This window comes from Rhinichthys klamathensis, unplaced genomic scaffold, assembly GCF_029890125.1.
Source record: "Rhinichthys klamathensis goyatoka isolate OS25496 unplaced genomic scaffold, OSU_Roscu_1.1 h1tg000747l_1, whole genome shotgun sequence".
NCBI lineage: Eukaryota > Metazoa > Chordata > Actinopteri > Cypriniformes > Leuciscidae > Rhinichthys > Rhinichthys klamathensis.
The window spans coordinates 339508-357474 of record NW_026607156.1 but is presented as its reverse complement, the minus strand read 5'-3'; the positions used below and the strand labels follow the sequence as shown (position 1 = coordinate 357474).

Below are 17967 nucleotides of genomic sequence, written 5' to 3'. Positions count from 1 at the left end.
TGTTGAAGTACATTAATAATGAGGACAGGCGCTTTCACACATTTGTGGCTAACAGAGTTGCAACCATCAGAGAGTTGTCTGAGCCCGCTCAATGGAAACACATCAGCACAAAGGAAAACCCAGCTGATTATGTGTCTAGAGGACTGAAGGTATCAGACTTCCTGAAAACCAGTGCGTGGTTGGAAGGACCAGCATTTTTGCGGAAAGAAGAGGAAAAGTGGCCTGAAAATGTGTTGGACGTGGCTTTGGATGTTGGAGACAAGGAGGTTAGGAAGGAGGCTGCAGCTTATACAATCAGCATTAACACTCCTCCTTCAGACTGGAGGAGACTTAAAAAGGCAGTGGCCTGGTACTTGAGGATGAAGAGTGTGTTGAAAGAGAAATGTAAATGTAGAAAACAGTTGGACATTCCAGTGAGAAAAAATCCAGTGGTGCACAAAATGAACACAAGAGGGCGCCAGAGGACCACTAATGACCCAAAGAGCAGCAGTCTGTCCACGGCGGAGTTACAGAGTTCTTCATCATTTTGTTCTGCCAGCAACAAAGGTTCAAGTTTGAGATTGAAGCTCTATCGCAGAACACCAGAGTGAGCCGACAGAGTTCCATCTATGCGTTGGATCCTGTTTTGGACAGGATCCAAATCCTGGCTAAAGAGCAACACATCTCTGAATTAATCCTCAAATGCTTTCATCAAACTCTCAGATAATTCCGGACGAGCTCACACTCTGTCAGCTGTAAGAAGAAAGTTTTGGATTACAAAGGGAAATTCTGCTGTGAGAAGGATTATTGGACAGTGCAGTATCTGCAGGCGATACAATGGACGTCTCTTAATGCAAAAAATGGCTGACTTACCTGCTGCAAGGATTCTCCCAGACCATCCCCCTTTTACCAACACAGGGGTTGATTACTTTGGACCAATTGAGATTAAAAGAGGAAGAACATGCTGCAGAAGATATGGTGTTATATTTACCTGCCTGGCGAGACGAGCCATTCATTTGGAGGTAGCAGCTACTCTTGACACAGATTCCTGCATAAATGCGTTAAGTCGATTCATCAGCCGAAGAGGACAAGTGAAACATCTGTGGTCTGACAATGGAACAAACTTTGTTGGAGTTGAGAGAGAACTGAAAGAAGCTCTTGTCAAACTGGACCAGGACACAATAAATTTGTTCTTGGCACAGGTAGAAATTAATTGGACTTTTAACACACCTGCTGCCTCCCAGTTTGGTGGTGTTTGGGAGAGAATGATCCGACTGGTGAGAAGGGTGCTGAACTCAGTGCTGCGTCAACAAACCCTGGATGATGATGGTTTAAATACAGTGTTGTGTGAAGCTGAAGCCATTTTGAATGATCGTCCTATTACAAAACTCTCAGACGATCCAAATGACTTGGAGCCTTTAACACCAAACCATCTGCTCCTGCTTAGAGGAAAGCCAACATTTCCTCCTGGGATTTTTAAGCCAGAGGATCAGTATGGAAGGAGGCGATGGAAACAGATTCAATACCTGGCTGATCTTTTCTGGAAGAGATGGGTTCGAGAATATTTACCCTTGCTTCAAGAAAGACAGAAATGGAACGAGAAGATGAAAAATCTTGCTGTTAGAGATGTTGTGGCCATTATGGATCCATCTGCCCCTCGAGGATCTTGGCCGCTTGGAAAAGTTTTGGAAGTTTTTCCAGATAGGCACGACCTTGTGAGATCTGTGAAGTTGAAAACTAAATCCAATATTATTGAGAGACCAATTTCTAAGCTTTGGATGGTATATGGAGTCTAATCACTGTGTATAAGCCACATTTGAGGAACTCATTTGGTCTCCTTTATGGTTATTGTTTGAGAAAAAATTGTCATGTTTGTTTATCATGCCAATTAGGGGCCGGTGTGTGTGTATCTTTTATTTGGGCCACTAGATGGTGCTGTAGGCTCATATATATATTTATATGTGAGGGGTCAACAGGTAGTAGGGAGGTGTTGACTCCCGGAAGGGCAAACAAGTTTTTGACCGCTACGGCGGTGTTTGATGAACACTGTTGTCGTGTTAAGTTCTGGGAATCTTCGTGCTTGTGGACCTTGTGTGCTGTGCATCTGTATGGAGGACAATAAAATGGTCAAATTGCAACGAAGACGATGCCTCTGGATCTAATTTACACGTAACAACAGGTTCAACATTAGCTGCCTGGCGTGTCATAGGTAGCTACGGGACAACAACTCTAGCACAGTATTAGACTGGCTATTATACTCCCGTTCCACCACATCCCAAAGATGCTCTATTGGGTTGAGATCTGGTGACTGTGGGGGCCATTTTAGTACAGTGAACTCATTGTCATGTTCAAGAAACCAATTTGAAATGATTCGAGCTTTGTGACATGGTGCATTATCCTGCTGGAAGTAGCCATCAAGGTGGGTACATGGTGGCCATAAAGGGATGGACATGGTCAGAAACAATGCTCAGGTAGGCCGTGGCATTTAAACGATGCCCAATTGGCACTAAGGGGCCTAAAGTGTGCCAAGAAAACATCCCCCACACCATTACACCACCACCACCAGCCTGCACAGTGGTAACAAGGCATGATGGATCCATGTTCTCATTCTGTTTACGCCAAATTCTGACTCCAGTCTTCAACTGTCCAATTTTGGTGAGCTCTTGCTAACTGTAGCCTCTTTTTCCTATTTGTAGTGGAGATGAGTGGTACCCGGTGGGGTCTTCTGCTGTTGTAGCCCATCCGCCTCAAGGTTGTGCGTGTTGTGGCTTCACAAATGCTTTGCTGCAGACCTCGGTTGTAACGAGTGGTTATTTCAGTCAAAGTTGCTCTTCTATCAGCTTGAATCGGTCGGCCCATTCTCCTTTGACCTCTAGCATCAACAAGGCATTTTCGCCCACAGGACTGCCGCATACTGGATGTTTTTCCCTTTTCACACCATTCTTTGTAAACCCTAGAAATGGTTGTGCGTGAAAATCCCAGTAACTGAGCAGATTGTGAAATACTCAGACCGGCCCAACAACCATGCCACGCTCAAAACTGCTTAAATCACCTTTCTTTCCCATTCTGACATTCAGTTTGGAGTTCAGGAGATTGTCTTGACCAGGACCACACCCCTAAATGCATTGAAGCAACTGCCATGTGATTGGTTGATTAGATAATTGCATTAATGAGAAATTCAACAGGTGTTCCTAATAATCCTTTAGGTGAGTAAATATAAAGTTGGATATATAACTATATAATAGTGCAGCTCTATATATACACATTTGAAGAGTTTGAATCTGACTATTTTCTCAATCAGCAGGAGAATATTAACTAAATATTTCCTTAAAAACAGATTGAATTCATTTGAGTTTGCAGAACAAGTGCCTGTAAACGTATCTAATGTAACTGTGGTTCTCAGGTGAAGATCATAACCTCATATCAATATTCTGCATGTCTGATTTCAGGGATTGTGGCGCTGAAACCTTCGTCAACTTCGCCTCGTTCGAGCGGGACGGGAAGATGCCGTATAACTGGTATGAGCTCGTGCGCTCCTCTGTTGGTCACACAGTCGATTATCAGTGGCACTCGCACACAGACAGACAGGAAGTGACATCATCGCTCTCGCTGAAACACATACACACACACACACACACATGATTAATATAAGAGCTTAAAGAGGGTCAGTAAAGGCAGATTTTGGGCTGTTAATGAAGTCAAACGTTTTTGTCCTTTGAGATGTTTAGTCCTTCAGAGGATCTTCCTCAGACTCGATGCGACGGCAACACGACGGTTTCATATATTAATTAGTAGAATAAAAACTGACCTTGCATGAGCTGTTTGTTAGAAAAGCACATGATTTTACACAAAACTAGTGCTAGGCAACGATTAATCACATCTAAAAAAAAGTTTGTGTTTACATAATATATGCGTGTATAATTATTTTGTATTTATAAATACACACATGCATGTATACATTTAAGAAAAATGTGTTATTTATATATACAATTTTAATATTAATATTTAATATAAATTATGCATATATATATATATATATATATATATATATATATATGCTACATATATATGCAAATATTTCTTAAATATATACATGCATGTGTGTGTATTTATATATACAAAATAATTATACACACATATATTAAGTAAACCCAAACTTTTATTTTGGATGCGATTAATAGTTTCCCAGCACTAAAAACTACATTTTGAATAGAAGACCAAGATATTAAGTCTTTATTTATCCAAATTAAGTGAGTTTTTGTTTACAATAACAAATTTCTGCAAATGGGTCAGACATTTTTTTCTCCCTTGAAATAAGATTATTTTTCTGACCTCATTGGCAGATATTTTGTTATTTAAACATACACTCTGATACATTTTTCAAAAACAAGACTTAAAGGGGTCATGACATGGATTATTTTAATTATTTTAATGTTCCTTGAGGTTAACCTGTTAAGCTTCAAGCCCACTTTTGAAAAATCCCCAGAAATCACATACCCAAACTGAAACAGATACAGTTCATGAACCCTTTGCACTAAAAGCACAAGTATGATCTCATTTGAAAGCTGACACCTGGTTGTTTATTGTAAATGTAGAATGAATTATTGTCATAATGAAAAAAAACAATTTTAAATAGCTTCAAAGTTTTGTAAAGTTATTAGAAATTTATTTTTATGAAACATCTTTATGAAAATAAAATGGAAGTTGGCCCTGGAGCAATCTAGAAATGCACTGCAGCTAAAGCCACATGTCTGACCATTTTATATTTAAAATCTGAAAATGATAAGTATAAAACTCTGTATTTAGTTAAATGTTTTTCAAGATCATGTCAAATTACTTTATTTTGATTAGACTCTATTAGCAAACTGATGTTTAGTCATCCTCTGAGTCATCTATTCAGTCTATTGTCTCTATTGTTTTGTGGTGCCCCATTCAGTGTCAGTCTCCCCTGTACACATTCACACCTCTCCAGACTGGTTATTATGGATCTAAATATGCATTTCTTTTGTCTGCATTATAGCTACTAACGACTGGCTATTCACAGGCTATTCATAGGGTTTCAAACCCTAATTTCTTTTATCAAAATTCTCACTAAATATTTGAAACTGGTATCAAATGCACTGAAACATTTCAGTAAGCATTCCTATTTAGAAAAAAATCATAAAACAATAACTGCTCGTGGCAGGTGCGCCTGGGCTCGCTAGCATGTTAGCTTAGCACACCATCAATACACGACCATTTATGAGATTAAAATTATGTTTGTGCTCCAAACTTACTATATAACGCAAGTCTAGTGTTTTAAATAATCTTCTGTGATCTAACTTGGCTTCATATAAAAAAAAAATCCGACAGAAAATGTATTATTTAGTGTTCTGAACGATGATGAAATCTATATCGATTAGCATTACATTATAAATATAATCTATTATTATGAAATACCTGGCATGGCTTGAAGAACACAGGTAACTCAAATATCATTGCAATCATGTTTATTGTTTTCAAAACATCTTTATCTGCATGTTACAGCGATCTCTGTCAGCTACTTTCTGTATCACTCAGTGACGTCCTGGAATGTCACATGACTATGGGTCTTCTTCTTCATGATCCATATATGGACTTTTATTGGACACATATAGCGCCCCCATGCCATTGGTATGAATGGAAAACACAGCACATCTCAGTAAGAAGCGATCATAACTTACATCGACGCATTTGGGTATAAATTCAATAAATATTATTCCTGTCTATAGAAATATGATGTGAATCTATGAGAATATATCAATATTTCTCCACATCTGCACATTGTTGAGCTAAAAGCCCTCAGGGACGTTGTTTTGTGAATCGCTGTCATGACGACAGCACGGAGTGTTTTTTATGAATGGACCAGCTGACGCTCATAATTCATATTAAAGGTATCGACTCATTGTTTTCATTTCATAACTCCTGACACAAATTAAGACATAACTGTCACTATAAGTTTCTCAGAATACAATAGTGGTCAAATACTGAATCTTGAGGCTTATATCTTTTTAATGATGTATAGTTTGTCAAGGTATAACATTAAATCTGATAGTATATTTGAACTAAATAAAAAAAAAAACGCTTCAGTGCGCCGACGCTCTGGAGACGGTTAAGAGGTTAACTTATAATATCAATAAAATATATATATAGAATTATTTTCTACCTTCATTCAGAAATGATCATTTTTTAAGGCGTGTGAGTTAACGTCCGCTGTTATGATTGGCTAACGTGTCAGTAAACGCCCACTGTTATGATTGGCTAACGTGTCAGTAAACGCCCACTGTTATGATTGGCTAACGTGTCAGTTAACGCCCTCTGTTATGATTGGCTAACTTGCAGTAAACGCCCACTGTTATGATTGGCTAACGTGTCAGTTAACGCCCACTGTTATGATTGGCTAACGTGTCAGTAAACGCCCACTGTTATGATTGGCTAACGTGTCAGTAAACGCCCACTGTTATGATTGGCTAACGTGTCAGTAAACGCCCACTGTTATGATTGGCTAACGTATCAGTTAACGCCCACTGTTATGATTGGCTAACGTATCAGTTAACGCCCACTGTTATGATTGGCTAACGTGTCAGTTAACGCCCACTGTTATGATTGGCTAACGTGTCAGTTAACGCCCACTGTTATGATTGGCTAACGTGTCAGTAAACGCCCACTGTTATGATTGGCTAACGTGTCAGTAAACGCCCACTGTTATGATTGGTTAACGTATCAGTTAACGCCCACTGTTATGATTGGTTAACGTATCAGTTAACGCCCTCTGTTATGATTGGCTAACGTGTCAGTAAACGCCCTCTGTTATGATTGGCTAACGTGTCAGTTAACGCCCACTGTTATGATTGGCTAACGTGTCAGTTAACGCCCTCTGTTATGATTGGCTAACGTGTCAGTAAACGCCCACTGTTATGATTGGCTAACGTGTCAGTAAACGCCCACTGTTATGATTGGTTAACGTATCAGTTAACGCCCACTGTTATGATTGGTTAACGTATCAGTTAACGCCCACTGTTATGATTGGCTAACGTGTCAGTTAACGCCCACTGTTATGATTGGCTAACGTGTCAGTTAACGCCCTCTGTTATGATTGGCTAACGTGTCAGTAAACGCCCACTGTTATGATTGGCTAACGTGTCAGTAAACGCCCACTGTTATGATTGGCTAACGTATCAGTTAACGCCCACTGTTATGATTGGCCAACGTCACTGCGTTGTTAATCTGTCTACTGTATCAGTGTAGACAGCGTCAGTCATTATAATGGCTTCTGTTTGCTTCTGACGCACAAAGGCAAATGACAGTCATTAAGCGACTGAATGCCAGTGGGCGGGGCCTATTGCACAAGTGGGCGGGCCCTATGCTGCAATGATATATTACTATTGGCCGATGTCTTGCTCTGGAGGCGGGCATATGCGAATTTGATTTCTCATGTCATGACTCCTTTAATATCAGTTATTCTGCTTCTCCAGTAAATGCATCTTGATTGAACATGTTTCGATATTTGTGCTGGAAAACGAGACAGAAACATCATATTTTGCAGTGAATATAAACATGCAGTGGTTAATATGGTGCGTCGCATCAGTTATGATTGAGTTGCACGCGTGTGTGTTTTCTGTTGTGCGTCTGTTAATATCCAGCTGAGACGATCAGATGATTTCTGTCAAGTCAGTCACACACACACACACACACACTCACACACACACAGCGATGACACTGACTGCATGAAACGTTCATTAACCTGTCGAACACTAATGAAATATGCTCAATCATCTGTGTGTGTGTCACTATTACTAATGGAGCATCATGTTTTGTCCCCAACTTTTTGCCCTTGGTCTTTTTTTATGTCTTTTGCTTTTCTGTTTTGTTGAAACGGCTTCAGGCGCAGGAGTCTCTTTGCGTTCCTCACGCTTCTGCCATCCTGCCTTTGGACTGACTATCTTTTGGCCTTTTATATTAATCCGTGGTAAGTATCGGCACGGGCGACGCCGAGCTCTGGAGACTCTAACACACACACACACACACACACACACACACTGTAGACTGACTGTAGATGCAGACTGAGCTCTTTGTTTCTGTGTCTGACTCCAGCATGACACTAACGCTCTGCATGACGTCTCTCTCTCACACACACACACACACACACACACACACAGCTGTAACCCGACAGCTTCACGTCCTGCATGTTTGCTCTAGTTCCTCTGTTCTGTGTTGGACTGAATGCAGATTTTCTCCTTTTCTATTTCTTTGATTTCCTAAAGGAATGTCCCGGGTGTAATACGAGCTGAGCTCTGGTGACGAGCTGTCAATCACCACGGGGAATCATAACAGTAACGCACTTATGATGAGAGTCTGTGGGGAAAGATTTACACTTATTAGAGATATAATGTATAATTTATAAAATTATATATTATGCATATATTAATAAGATTGTTTAAAAATATAAACAAAAAAGTAAAATGATTAAATGTCTATAAATGATACAAAACACTGTATAATCATCATTAAACATGAGTTAAAATCATAATATGGAAGGCTAAAGAAAAAGATTAATAATTATTAAATTTTATATTTAATATATTACATTTGAATAAAATTTAAAATACAAGTAAAAAAAAAATACAATCAAATATATTTGATCCAATAAAATGTAGGTAAATTTTAAAATGCTAAAAAAATAATTTGATATATATATATATATATATATATATACGGTATATATCATTTTTAATTATTTTTAAATTCTAAAGCAAATACACTGTTTTGGAATTATATAGATTTATATGTAAATGTAGATGATTATATACAAGTAAAAACAATATATAAAAGAAATCATTATTTTCTAATTATTTCATCAAATAAATATCTATATAAAGTATCAAATGAAACAATATATAAATAAATATATTTGTTATAAAAAGCATTTTTATAAATTCTAAAGAAAATACTGTTTTGAAAATGGATATATATATATAAATTATATGTATATATTATATAATTTGAATAAAATTATAAAAGTAAAAAAAATGTATAAAAGAAAATATTTATCAAATAAATATGTATATAAATTATAAAATAGAAAATACAGTTTTTAAATGATATATAAATATTATAAGAAATATTTATATAAATTCTAAAACAAATACACACTGTAAACAAATAAAATGTATATTTATTTAATATACATTTATATAAATTATTTTGAAAAATTAATACTGCTTTAAAAAAAACAGTCATTAAACATTATAAAATGTGATCAAATCACTTACTAACCTTGTCTATTAAAGTCCTATCAGATGTTTCTGTGTGTGTGTGTGTGTGTGTGGTTCAGGACGCCAGCGCTGAAGCTCGACAACCTGGAAACGCATGTGTAGTTTGTAGGATTCAGGAGTTCAGGAGTTTGATCTGTGTGTGTGTGTGTGTGTGTGTGTGTTGATCTCGGTTCATTGACGCTTCTGTGTGTGTTTGACCTGCAGGAGCAAAACTGCACTGAAGAAGAGGAAACTAACCAGGTAATACCAGAGTAAAACCATCCTGTGTGTGTGTGTGTGTGTGTCTTACGGGGTTGAACATGAGAGTGAGTAATTACTGACAGAGTTTAAATTTTTGGGTGAACTATCCCTTTAAATTTCAAACAGTCAAACTCGAGTTCTTTAAGCATGTTGTATGAACTGTTATGATGATGTGTGTGTCTTCAGCCCAGTTCAGCTCAGTGATTTCGACGCCTACATCAAAGACATGAGCAAAGATTCGGCGTACAAGTTCTCTCTGCAGTTTGAGGTAACCGAACACATGAAGGACACGTGTGTTTCTGTGAGTGTGAGTGTGTGTGTGACTGCTGTGTTTCATCCGTCAGGAGCTGAAGAGTGTCGGTCTCGATCTGTCTCATGAAGCTGCTGATCTGCCCGTCAACAGACCCAAGAACCGCTACACCAACATCCTGCCCTGTGAGTGGCCGGCCGCAAAGCCCCGCCCACTGTAGTCATAGCAACGCTGCTCTCATTGGCTACAGCCTGTGTGACCTCACACTTTTAAGTTGAATAATCAAAACAACCAGATGAGAAACATGAAAAAACTTTGATTTGTAAAAAGAAAAACTGTTGGAGGAATAATTTAATCCTCCTATAGATAATTTAATGATATTGAGTCAATATCAATGTTTCATTTTAAAACTATTTAATTATAAGTATAAAATAAAATACTAGTGTTGTCAAATCAATTAATCGCATCTAACAAAAGTTTGTTCATATTTCATATATGTATATACACACTCAGACACTCACACACAAACTCACTCACTCACACACACAAACTCACTCACACACAAACTCACTCACTCACACACACACAAACTCACTCTCTCTCACTCACACACACACACTCACTCACACACAAACTCACTCTCTCTCACTCACACACACTCACTAACACACAAACTCACTCTCTCTCACACACACATGCTCACTCACACTCAGACATACACTCACTCACTCACTCACTCACACACACACACACGCGCTCACAAACTTACTCACACACAAACTCACTCACACTCAGACATACACACACACACACGCTCAAACTCACTCACACTCAGACATACACACACACACACGCTCAAACTCACTCACACTCAGACATACACACACACACACACACGCTCAAACTCACTCACACTCAGACATACACTCACACATACACACACGCTCAAACTCACACTCACAAACTCACTCACTCTCACACAAACTCACTCACACACACACGCACACAAACTCACTCTCTCTCACACAAACTCACTCACTCACTCACACACACAAACTCACACGCTCACAAACTCGCTCACACTCAGACATACACTCACTCACACACACACACACACACGCTCACAAACTTACTCACACAAACTCACTCACTCTCACACAAACTCACGCTCACAAACTCACTCACACTCAGACATACACACACGCTCAAACTCACTCACACACACACTCACTCCCACACACACACGCTCACAAACTTACTCACACAAACTCACTCACTCTCACACAAACTCACGCTCACAAACTCACTCACACTCAGACATACACACACGCTCAAACTCACTCACACACACACACACGCACACAAACTCACTCTCTCTCTCACACACACACACACACACACACATGCTCACAAACTCACTCACACTCAGACATACACACACGCTCAAACTCACTCACACACACACGCACACAAACTCACTCTCTCTCACACACACACACACGCTCACAAACTCACTCACACTCAGACATACACTCACTCACACACACACACACACACACAAACTCACTCACACATACACACACGCTCACAAACTCACTCACACACACGCTCACAAACTTACTCACACACAAACTCACTCACTCACACACGCTCACAAACTCACTCACACTCAGACATACACTCACTCACACACACACACACACACAAACTCACTCACACATACACACACGCTCACAAACTCACTCACTCACACACACACGCTCACAAACTTACTCACACACAAACTCACTCTCTCACACAAACTCACTCACACTCAGACATACACTCACTCATACACACACGCTCAAACTCACTCACTCACACACAAACTCACTCACACACACACGCACGCACACAAACTTACTCTTTCACACACACAAACTTACTCTTTCTCACACACACACACACAAACTCACTCACACTGTCACTCACTCACACACACACACACATGCACACAAACTTACTCTTTCACACAGACATACACTCACACACAAACTCACTTACACATACACACTCATTCTCACACACATACACACTTATATACAAACGTTTATGTTAGATGTGATTAATCGATATGACAGCACTAATATTTACATGTAAAATATGAAAATATATACATTTTTGAGAGTGTCAGAAAGCTTGAAAATATCACCTGTGATGTTTGATGGCACTGAACTCTCACTGGTTTGATTCTCTTCAGTATTACGGGAGTTTAGTTCGGCAATTAAACCAAGCATTTTACAAACATATCTGAAGTTGAAATCCCTTGTGCGTTTCACCGAAGCAGAAATCATCACTGTTATTATTTATTATAGAGTCAGTGTAACAATTAACAATACATGATATTAAAGCTTAAAATATTCACATCTCCTTCCCCTTATTCAAAAGACTTAAACTTTTGTACCAAATGTAATGTTTATATATCGCTTTACCGCCGCCGAGATGGAGATATGACAGATGTAATAACACAATGCGCTGAACGTGTGTTTGGTCTCAGATGACTTCAGTCGAGTGAAGCTGATCTCGCTGCACAACGACGAAGGCTCGGATTACATCAATGCAAACTATATTCCTGTAAGTATATCATCATCAACATCTAATCATTCGATAACACACAAGTGTTCATTACTTCAGTGAGCTCATTGTTTCTGCCTTGAATTATTACATTGTTTAAATTAATAAATTTTTCGCTAACTGTGATTTGTATATGTACATTTCTGAAATGCATAACTTAGACAGTCTCCTCTGATAACAGAACTATCCAAACTGTAATGTGGACTTTCATGAAATGATGTGTATTGTGAAGAGCGCTGTGCATTGAATGAAAGCGTCAGATGTCAGTGTGTGCTGTGCGTCTGGTCTCCAGGGTTACGGCTCTCCGCACGAGTACATCGCCACACAGGGGCCGCTGCCCGACACCAGGAACGAGTTCTGGAAGATGGTTCTGCAGCAGAAGTCCAACATCATCGTCATGCTGACCCAGTGTAACGAGCGCCGGAGGGTCAGTTCCCATGGCAACCGCCTCCGCTGGCTGCCATGGTTACAGAGCGCTGTGATGAGGTGGTGTAGACACTAGCGGATGCTAACGGTGTGTGTGTGCTCGTGTGCAGGTGAAGTGCGATCACTACTGGCCGTTCACTGAGGAGCCGGTGGCGTACGGAGAGATCACAGTCGAGATGCTGTCAGAGACCGACTCACCCGAGTGGACCATCAGAGACTTCAGACTGGGATATGTGAGGACAACACATCAGACAGACAGATGATGGATGGATAGATAGAGAGATAGACACAGATAGAGATAGACAGACAGATGGATGACGGATGGAGAGATAGACAGACAGATGGACAGATAGATAGATAGACACAGATAGAGATTGACAGACAGATAGACAGATGGATAGACAGAGATAGAGAGACAGACGGAGAGATAGACAGATAGAGACAGACAGATGGATAGATAGAGAGATAGAGACAGACAGATGGATAGACGGACGGATAGATAGACAGATAGATGGATAGACAGAGAGATAGAGACAGACAGACGGATAGATAGACAGACAGATTGACAGACAGATGGATAGATAGACAGACAGAGATTGACAGATAGATTGACAGACAGATAGATGGATAGACAGATGGATAGACAGACAGAGATAGAGACAGATAGATGGATAGACAGATGGATAGACAGACAGAGATAGAGACTGACAGATGGATAGATAGACAGATGGATAGACAGACAGATAGATGGATAGACAGATAGAGAGATAGAGATAGACAGATGGATAGACAGACAGAGATAGAGATAGACAGATAGAGAGATGGATAGACAGAGATAGACAGATAGATGGATAGACAGACAGAGATAGAGACAGACAGACGGATAGAGAGACAGATGGATAGACAGACAGAGATAGAGACAGATAGATGGATAGACAGATGGATAGACAGACAGAGATAGAGACTGACAGATGGATAGATAGACAGATGGATAGACAGACAGATAGACAGATAGATGGATAGACAGATAGAGAGATAGAGATAGACAGATGGATAGACAGACAGAGATAGAGATAGACAGATAGAGAGATGGATAGACAGAGATAGACAGATAGATGGATAGACAGACAGAGATAGAGACAGACAGACGGATAGAGAGACAGATGGATAGACAGACAGAGATAGAGACAGATAGATGGATAGACGGATAGAGAGATAGATGGATAGACAGACAGAGATTGACAGATAGATTGACAGACAGATAGATGGATAGACAGATGGATAGACAGACAGATAGACAGACAGAGATAGACAGATAGATGGATAGACAGACAGAGATTGACAGATAGATTGACAGACAGATAGATGGATAGACAGACAGAGATAGAGACAGATAGATGGATAGACAGATAGACAGATGGATAGACAGACAGAGATAGAGACTGACAGATGGATAGATAGACAGATGGATAGACAGACAGATAGACAGATAGATGGATAGACAGATAGAGAGATAGAGATAGACAGATGGATAGACAGACAGAGATAGAGACAGACAGATAGAGAGATAGACAGATAGAGAGATGGATAGACAGAGATAGACAGATAGATGGATAGACAGATAGATGGATAGAGAGATAGAGATAGACAGATAGATGGATAGACAGACAGATGGATAGACAGACAGATAGAGATAGACAGAGATGGATAGACAGACAGATAGAGAGATAGACAGATAGAGAGATAGACAGATAGAGACAGACAGAGAGACAGACAGATGGATAGACAGACAGACAGAGTATCATGTGATCTGATGGTGTGTGTGTGTGTGTCCTCAGGCTGATGAGACTCAGGATGTCCTGCACTTTAACTACACGTCGTGGCCCGATCACGGGGTTCCCACGGTCAACGCCATCGAGAGCATCTTACAGTTCGTGCAGATCGTCCGGCAGCAGGTCAACAGAACCAAAGGCCCGATCGTCGTCCACTGCAGGTGAGAGGCCGTCAGCTGAGTGTGTGTGTGTGTGAGAGAGAGTGTGTGTGTGTGTGTGTGTGAGAGAGAGTGTTTGAGCCTCTCTGTTTGAGGCTTTGCTGAGACGAGACAACAGCTCTTCACAAGTGTTACTGACAGCATGATGCTCGTGTGTGTGTGTGTGTGTTCCCTCAGCGCTGGAGTGGGTCGGACCGGCACGTTCATCGCTCTGGACCGTCTGATGCAGCACATCCAGGAGCACGAGTACGTGGACGTCCTGGGCCTGGTGTCGGACATGCGCTCGCACCGGCTCTCCATGGTGCAGACTGAGGTACACCTGTGTGTGTGTGTGTGTGTGTGTCGGACATGCGCTCGCACCGGCTCTCCATGGTGCAGACTGAGGTACACCTGTGTGTGTGTGTGTGTGTGTCGGACATGCGCTCGCACCGGCTCTCCATGGTGCAGACTGAGGTACACCTGTGTGTGTGTGTGTGTGTCGGACATGCGCTCGCACCGGCTCTCCATGGTGCAGACTGAGGTACACCTGTGTGTGTGTGTGTGTGTGTGTCGGACATGCGCTCGCACCGGCTCTCCATGGTGCAGACTGAGGTACACAACTTGTGTGTGTGTGTGTGTGTGTGTCGGACATGCGCTCGCACCGGCTCTCCATGGTGCAGACTGAGGTACACCTGTGTGTGTGTGTCGGACATGCGCTCGCACCGGCTCTCCATGGTGCAGACTGAGGTACACAACTTGTGTGTGTGTGTGTGTGTGTGTCGGACATGCGCTCGCACCGGCTCTCCATGGTGCAGACTGAGGTACACCTGTGTGTGTGTGTGTGTGTCGGACATGCGCTCGCACCGGCTCTCCATGGTGCAGACTGAGGTACACCTGTGTGTGTGTGTGTCTGTGTATGTGTGTGTGATAGTGTGTTTGAGTGTGTGTGTTTGTTTGATTGTGTGTGTGCAAGTGATTTGTGTGTGTGATTGAGTGTGTGTGAGTTTGAGTGTGATTGTGTGTTTGAGTTTGTGTATGAAAGATTTTTTGAGTGTGTTCCAATGTGTGATTGTTCGAGTGTGTGTGTGTCTCTGAGTGTGTGTAAATGTAAAAAGTTGTGTGTGATGGGTAGGGTTAGTGTAAGAGGAGAGAATATACAGTTTGTACAGTATAAAAACCATTACTTCTATGGAAAGTCCCCTTAAAAACACAACGTGTGTGTGTGTGTGTGTGCAGGAGCAGTACGTGTTCATCCATCAGTGTGTCCTGCTCATGTGGAAGAAGAAGAAGCAGCAGTCGCACACTAGTGATGTCATCTACGAGAACGTCAGCAAGTCCTAATGAAGTGAGTTCAGTTTCACTCGATGCTGATAGAGTCGGGACTCGAATACTTGAGGTCAGGAGTTTCACAACCAAATGCTCCCGGAGTTCGGCGTGTTTGTTCGACCGCAGGAACGAGGAATGATTTCAGCTCCAGGAACTCCTTTAGAGGAACTGATTCACTCCTCCTCCAGAGTCGCTCTAACCCAGCGCTAGAGGAGCTACAGTGACGGTAGTGTTCGCTGATTGGCCGAACGCACGTGAAACACCAGCACCCGCCATTATTAAACCGGCTGTGTACACACACATTATAGCCTGTATATTTACTCCACAAACTAACTCTAAAACAGGGATAGATGAAGCTCTTAATCTTTGCACTGAGGAGAAAACCCAACACAAGTTTGAGGGATCAAGAGAAACATGATTATTCATCTATCCCTGTTTTAGAGTTAGTTTGTGGAGTAAATATACAGGCTATAATGTGTGTGTACACAGCCGGTTTAATAATGGCGAGTGCTGGTGTTTCGCGTGCGTTCGGCCAATCAGCGAACACTACCGTCACTGTAGCTCCTCTAGCGCTGGGTTAGAGCGACTCTGGAGGAGGAGTGAATCAGTTCCTCTAAAGGAGTTCCTGGAGCTGAAATCATTCCTCGTTCCTGCGGTCGAACAAACACGCCGAACTCCGGGAGCTCCCGCCAGTAATGATGAAAAGGTTCCTCGATGCGAAAGCCGCTATTGTCACTAAAATCGTTAAGTGTGAACTCTGCATAATGCTGACGTGTGTGTCGCTCTGTGTTTCCTCCAGGTCTGACTCACCGACACATCGACCGGCGACCGCAGAGGAGAGTCTCACACTCATTTACTCCCCATACAAGCTCTTATTTAACCACCAAACAAATCAAATGCCTTAAAAAGACGAGCTGCCTCGTTCTCCCGGCCCGACGGATCCATCAGCATCTAGTGTTTTAGTTTGTGTGTTAATCTCAGGATCATCTGCGCTTGTTTTAGGCCGGTGTAAAGTGTGTGTTGTGAGTTTATATCGCACTCTGTCTGTAATAGAGTTAGTTTTCACGTCTTCAGAAGAAGCCGAGCGGTTCGAAAACAGCGTTTTGGACCTTTAATCTCCATCACTGCCACACACTGATGCGCTCGAGGGGTTCCGGACAGACCATCATATCTGCCACTGTGTGAGATTCTTCGAGTGTGTGTAAGTGTGTGAGTGAGTAAGTGTGTGTGAGAGTTTGAGTGAGTGAATGTGAGTGAGTGAGTGTGTGTGAGTTTGAGTGTGTGAGTGAGTGTGTGTGAGTTTGAGTGTGTGAGTGAGTGAGTGTGTGTGAGTTTGAGTGTGTGAGTGAGTGTGATTGTGTGAGTTTGAGTGTGTGAGTGAGTGTGATTGTGTGAGTTTGAGTGTGTGTGTGTTTGAGAGTGTGTGTGTTTGAGAGTGTGTGTGTTTGAGAGGGGGTGTGTGTGAGTGAGTGAATGTGTGTGAGTGTTTGAGTGCGTGAGTGAATGTGTGTGTGTGTGTGATAAAGCAACGAAAGAGGGATTTTCCGAACAGACTGATGACATCTGAGGTCGACGCTGCGCTTCTGTGTGTTTCTGCTAAAGTTTCATCACACACACATCAGCTGAACCCCGACTTCGTCTGCACACACTGGATTGTCACGGAGTTGAGCTCGAGTTTACACTCGGCGACTCGTTCCAGTGGCATTTGCACAATTCCAGTGAAGCGGCTGCGGTCGGACTGAATGTGAGCGTCCAGCAACTCGTATATCATCATCATCATCATCTTCATCATCATCACTGCTGAATCTGACACTGATGTCGTGTTGCATGCTGCAAAATGAAAGACGTGAGATTAGTCTCATCTTTAGGTT

The 17967-nt window shown here is 41.5% G+C and overlaps 1 protein-coding gene across 2 annotated transcripts in view; it reads left to right on the top strand.

Moving 5' to 3' along the window:
* The window catches only part of ptpro (protein tyrosine phosphatase receptor type O), an 85929-nt gene extending 68635 nt beyond the window's left edge, over positions 1–17294 (top strand). The window contains exons 16-27 of one of the 2 annotated variants that reach the window (XM_056242712.1): positions 3429–3497; positions 7883–7966; positions 9477–9512; positions 9699–9780; positions 9857–9947; positions 12299–12375; positions 12668–12802; positions 12912–13034; positions 14640–14794; positions 14969–15104; positions 16007–16115; positions 16896–17294. In XM_056242712.1, coding sequence (XP_056098687.1) covers positions 3429–3497; positions 7883–7966; positions 9477–9512; positions 9699–9780; positions 9857–9947; positions 12299–12375; positions 12668–12802; positions 12912–13034; positions 14640–14794; positions 14969–15104; positions 16007–16111 — 1093 coding nt within the window. In that variant the 3' untranslated portion in view covers positions 16112–16115; positions 16896–17294. The remainder of the gene's footprint in view (positions 1–3428; positions 3498–7882; positions 7967–9476; positions 9513–9698; positions 9781–9856; positions 9948–12298; positions 12376–12667; positions 12803–12911; positions 13035–14639; positions 14795–14968; positions 15105–16006; positions 16116–16895) is intronic. The other variant, XM_056242713.1, reaches the window with a different exon arrangement.
* Positions 17295–17967: the final 673 nt, after the last annotated feature.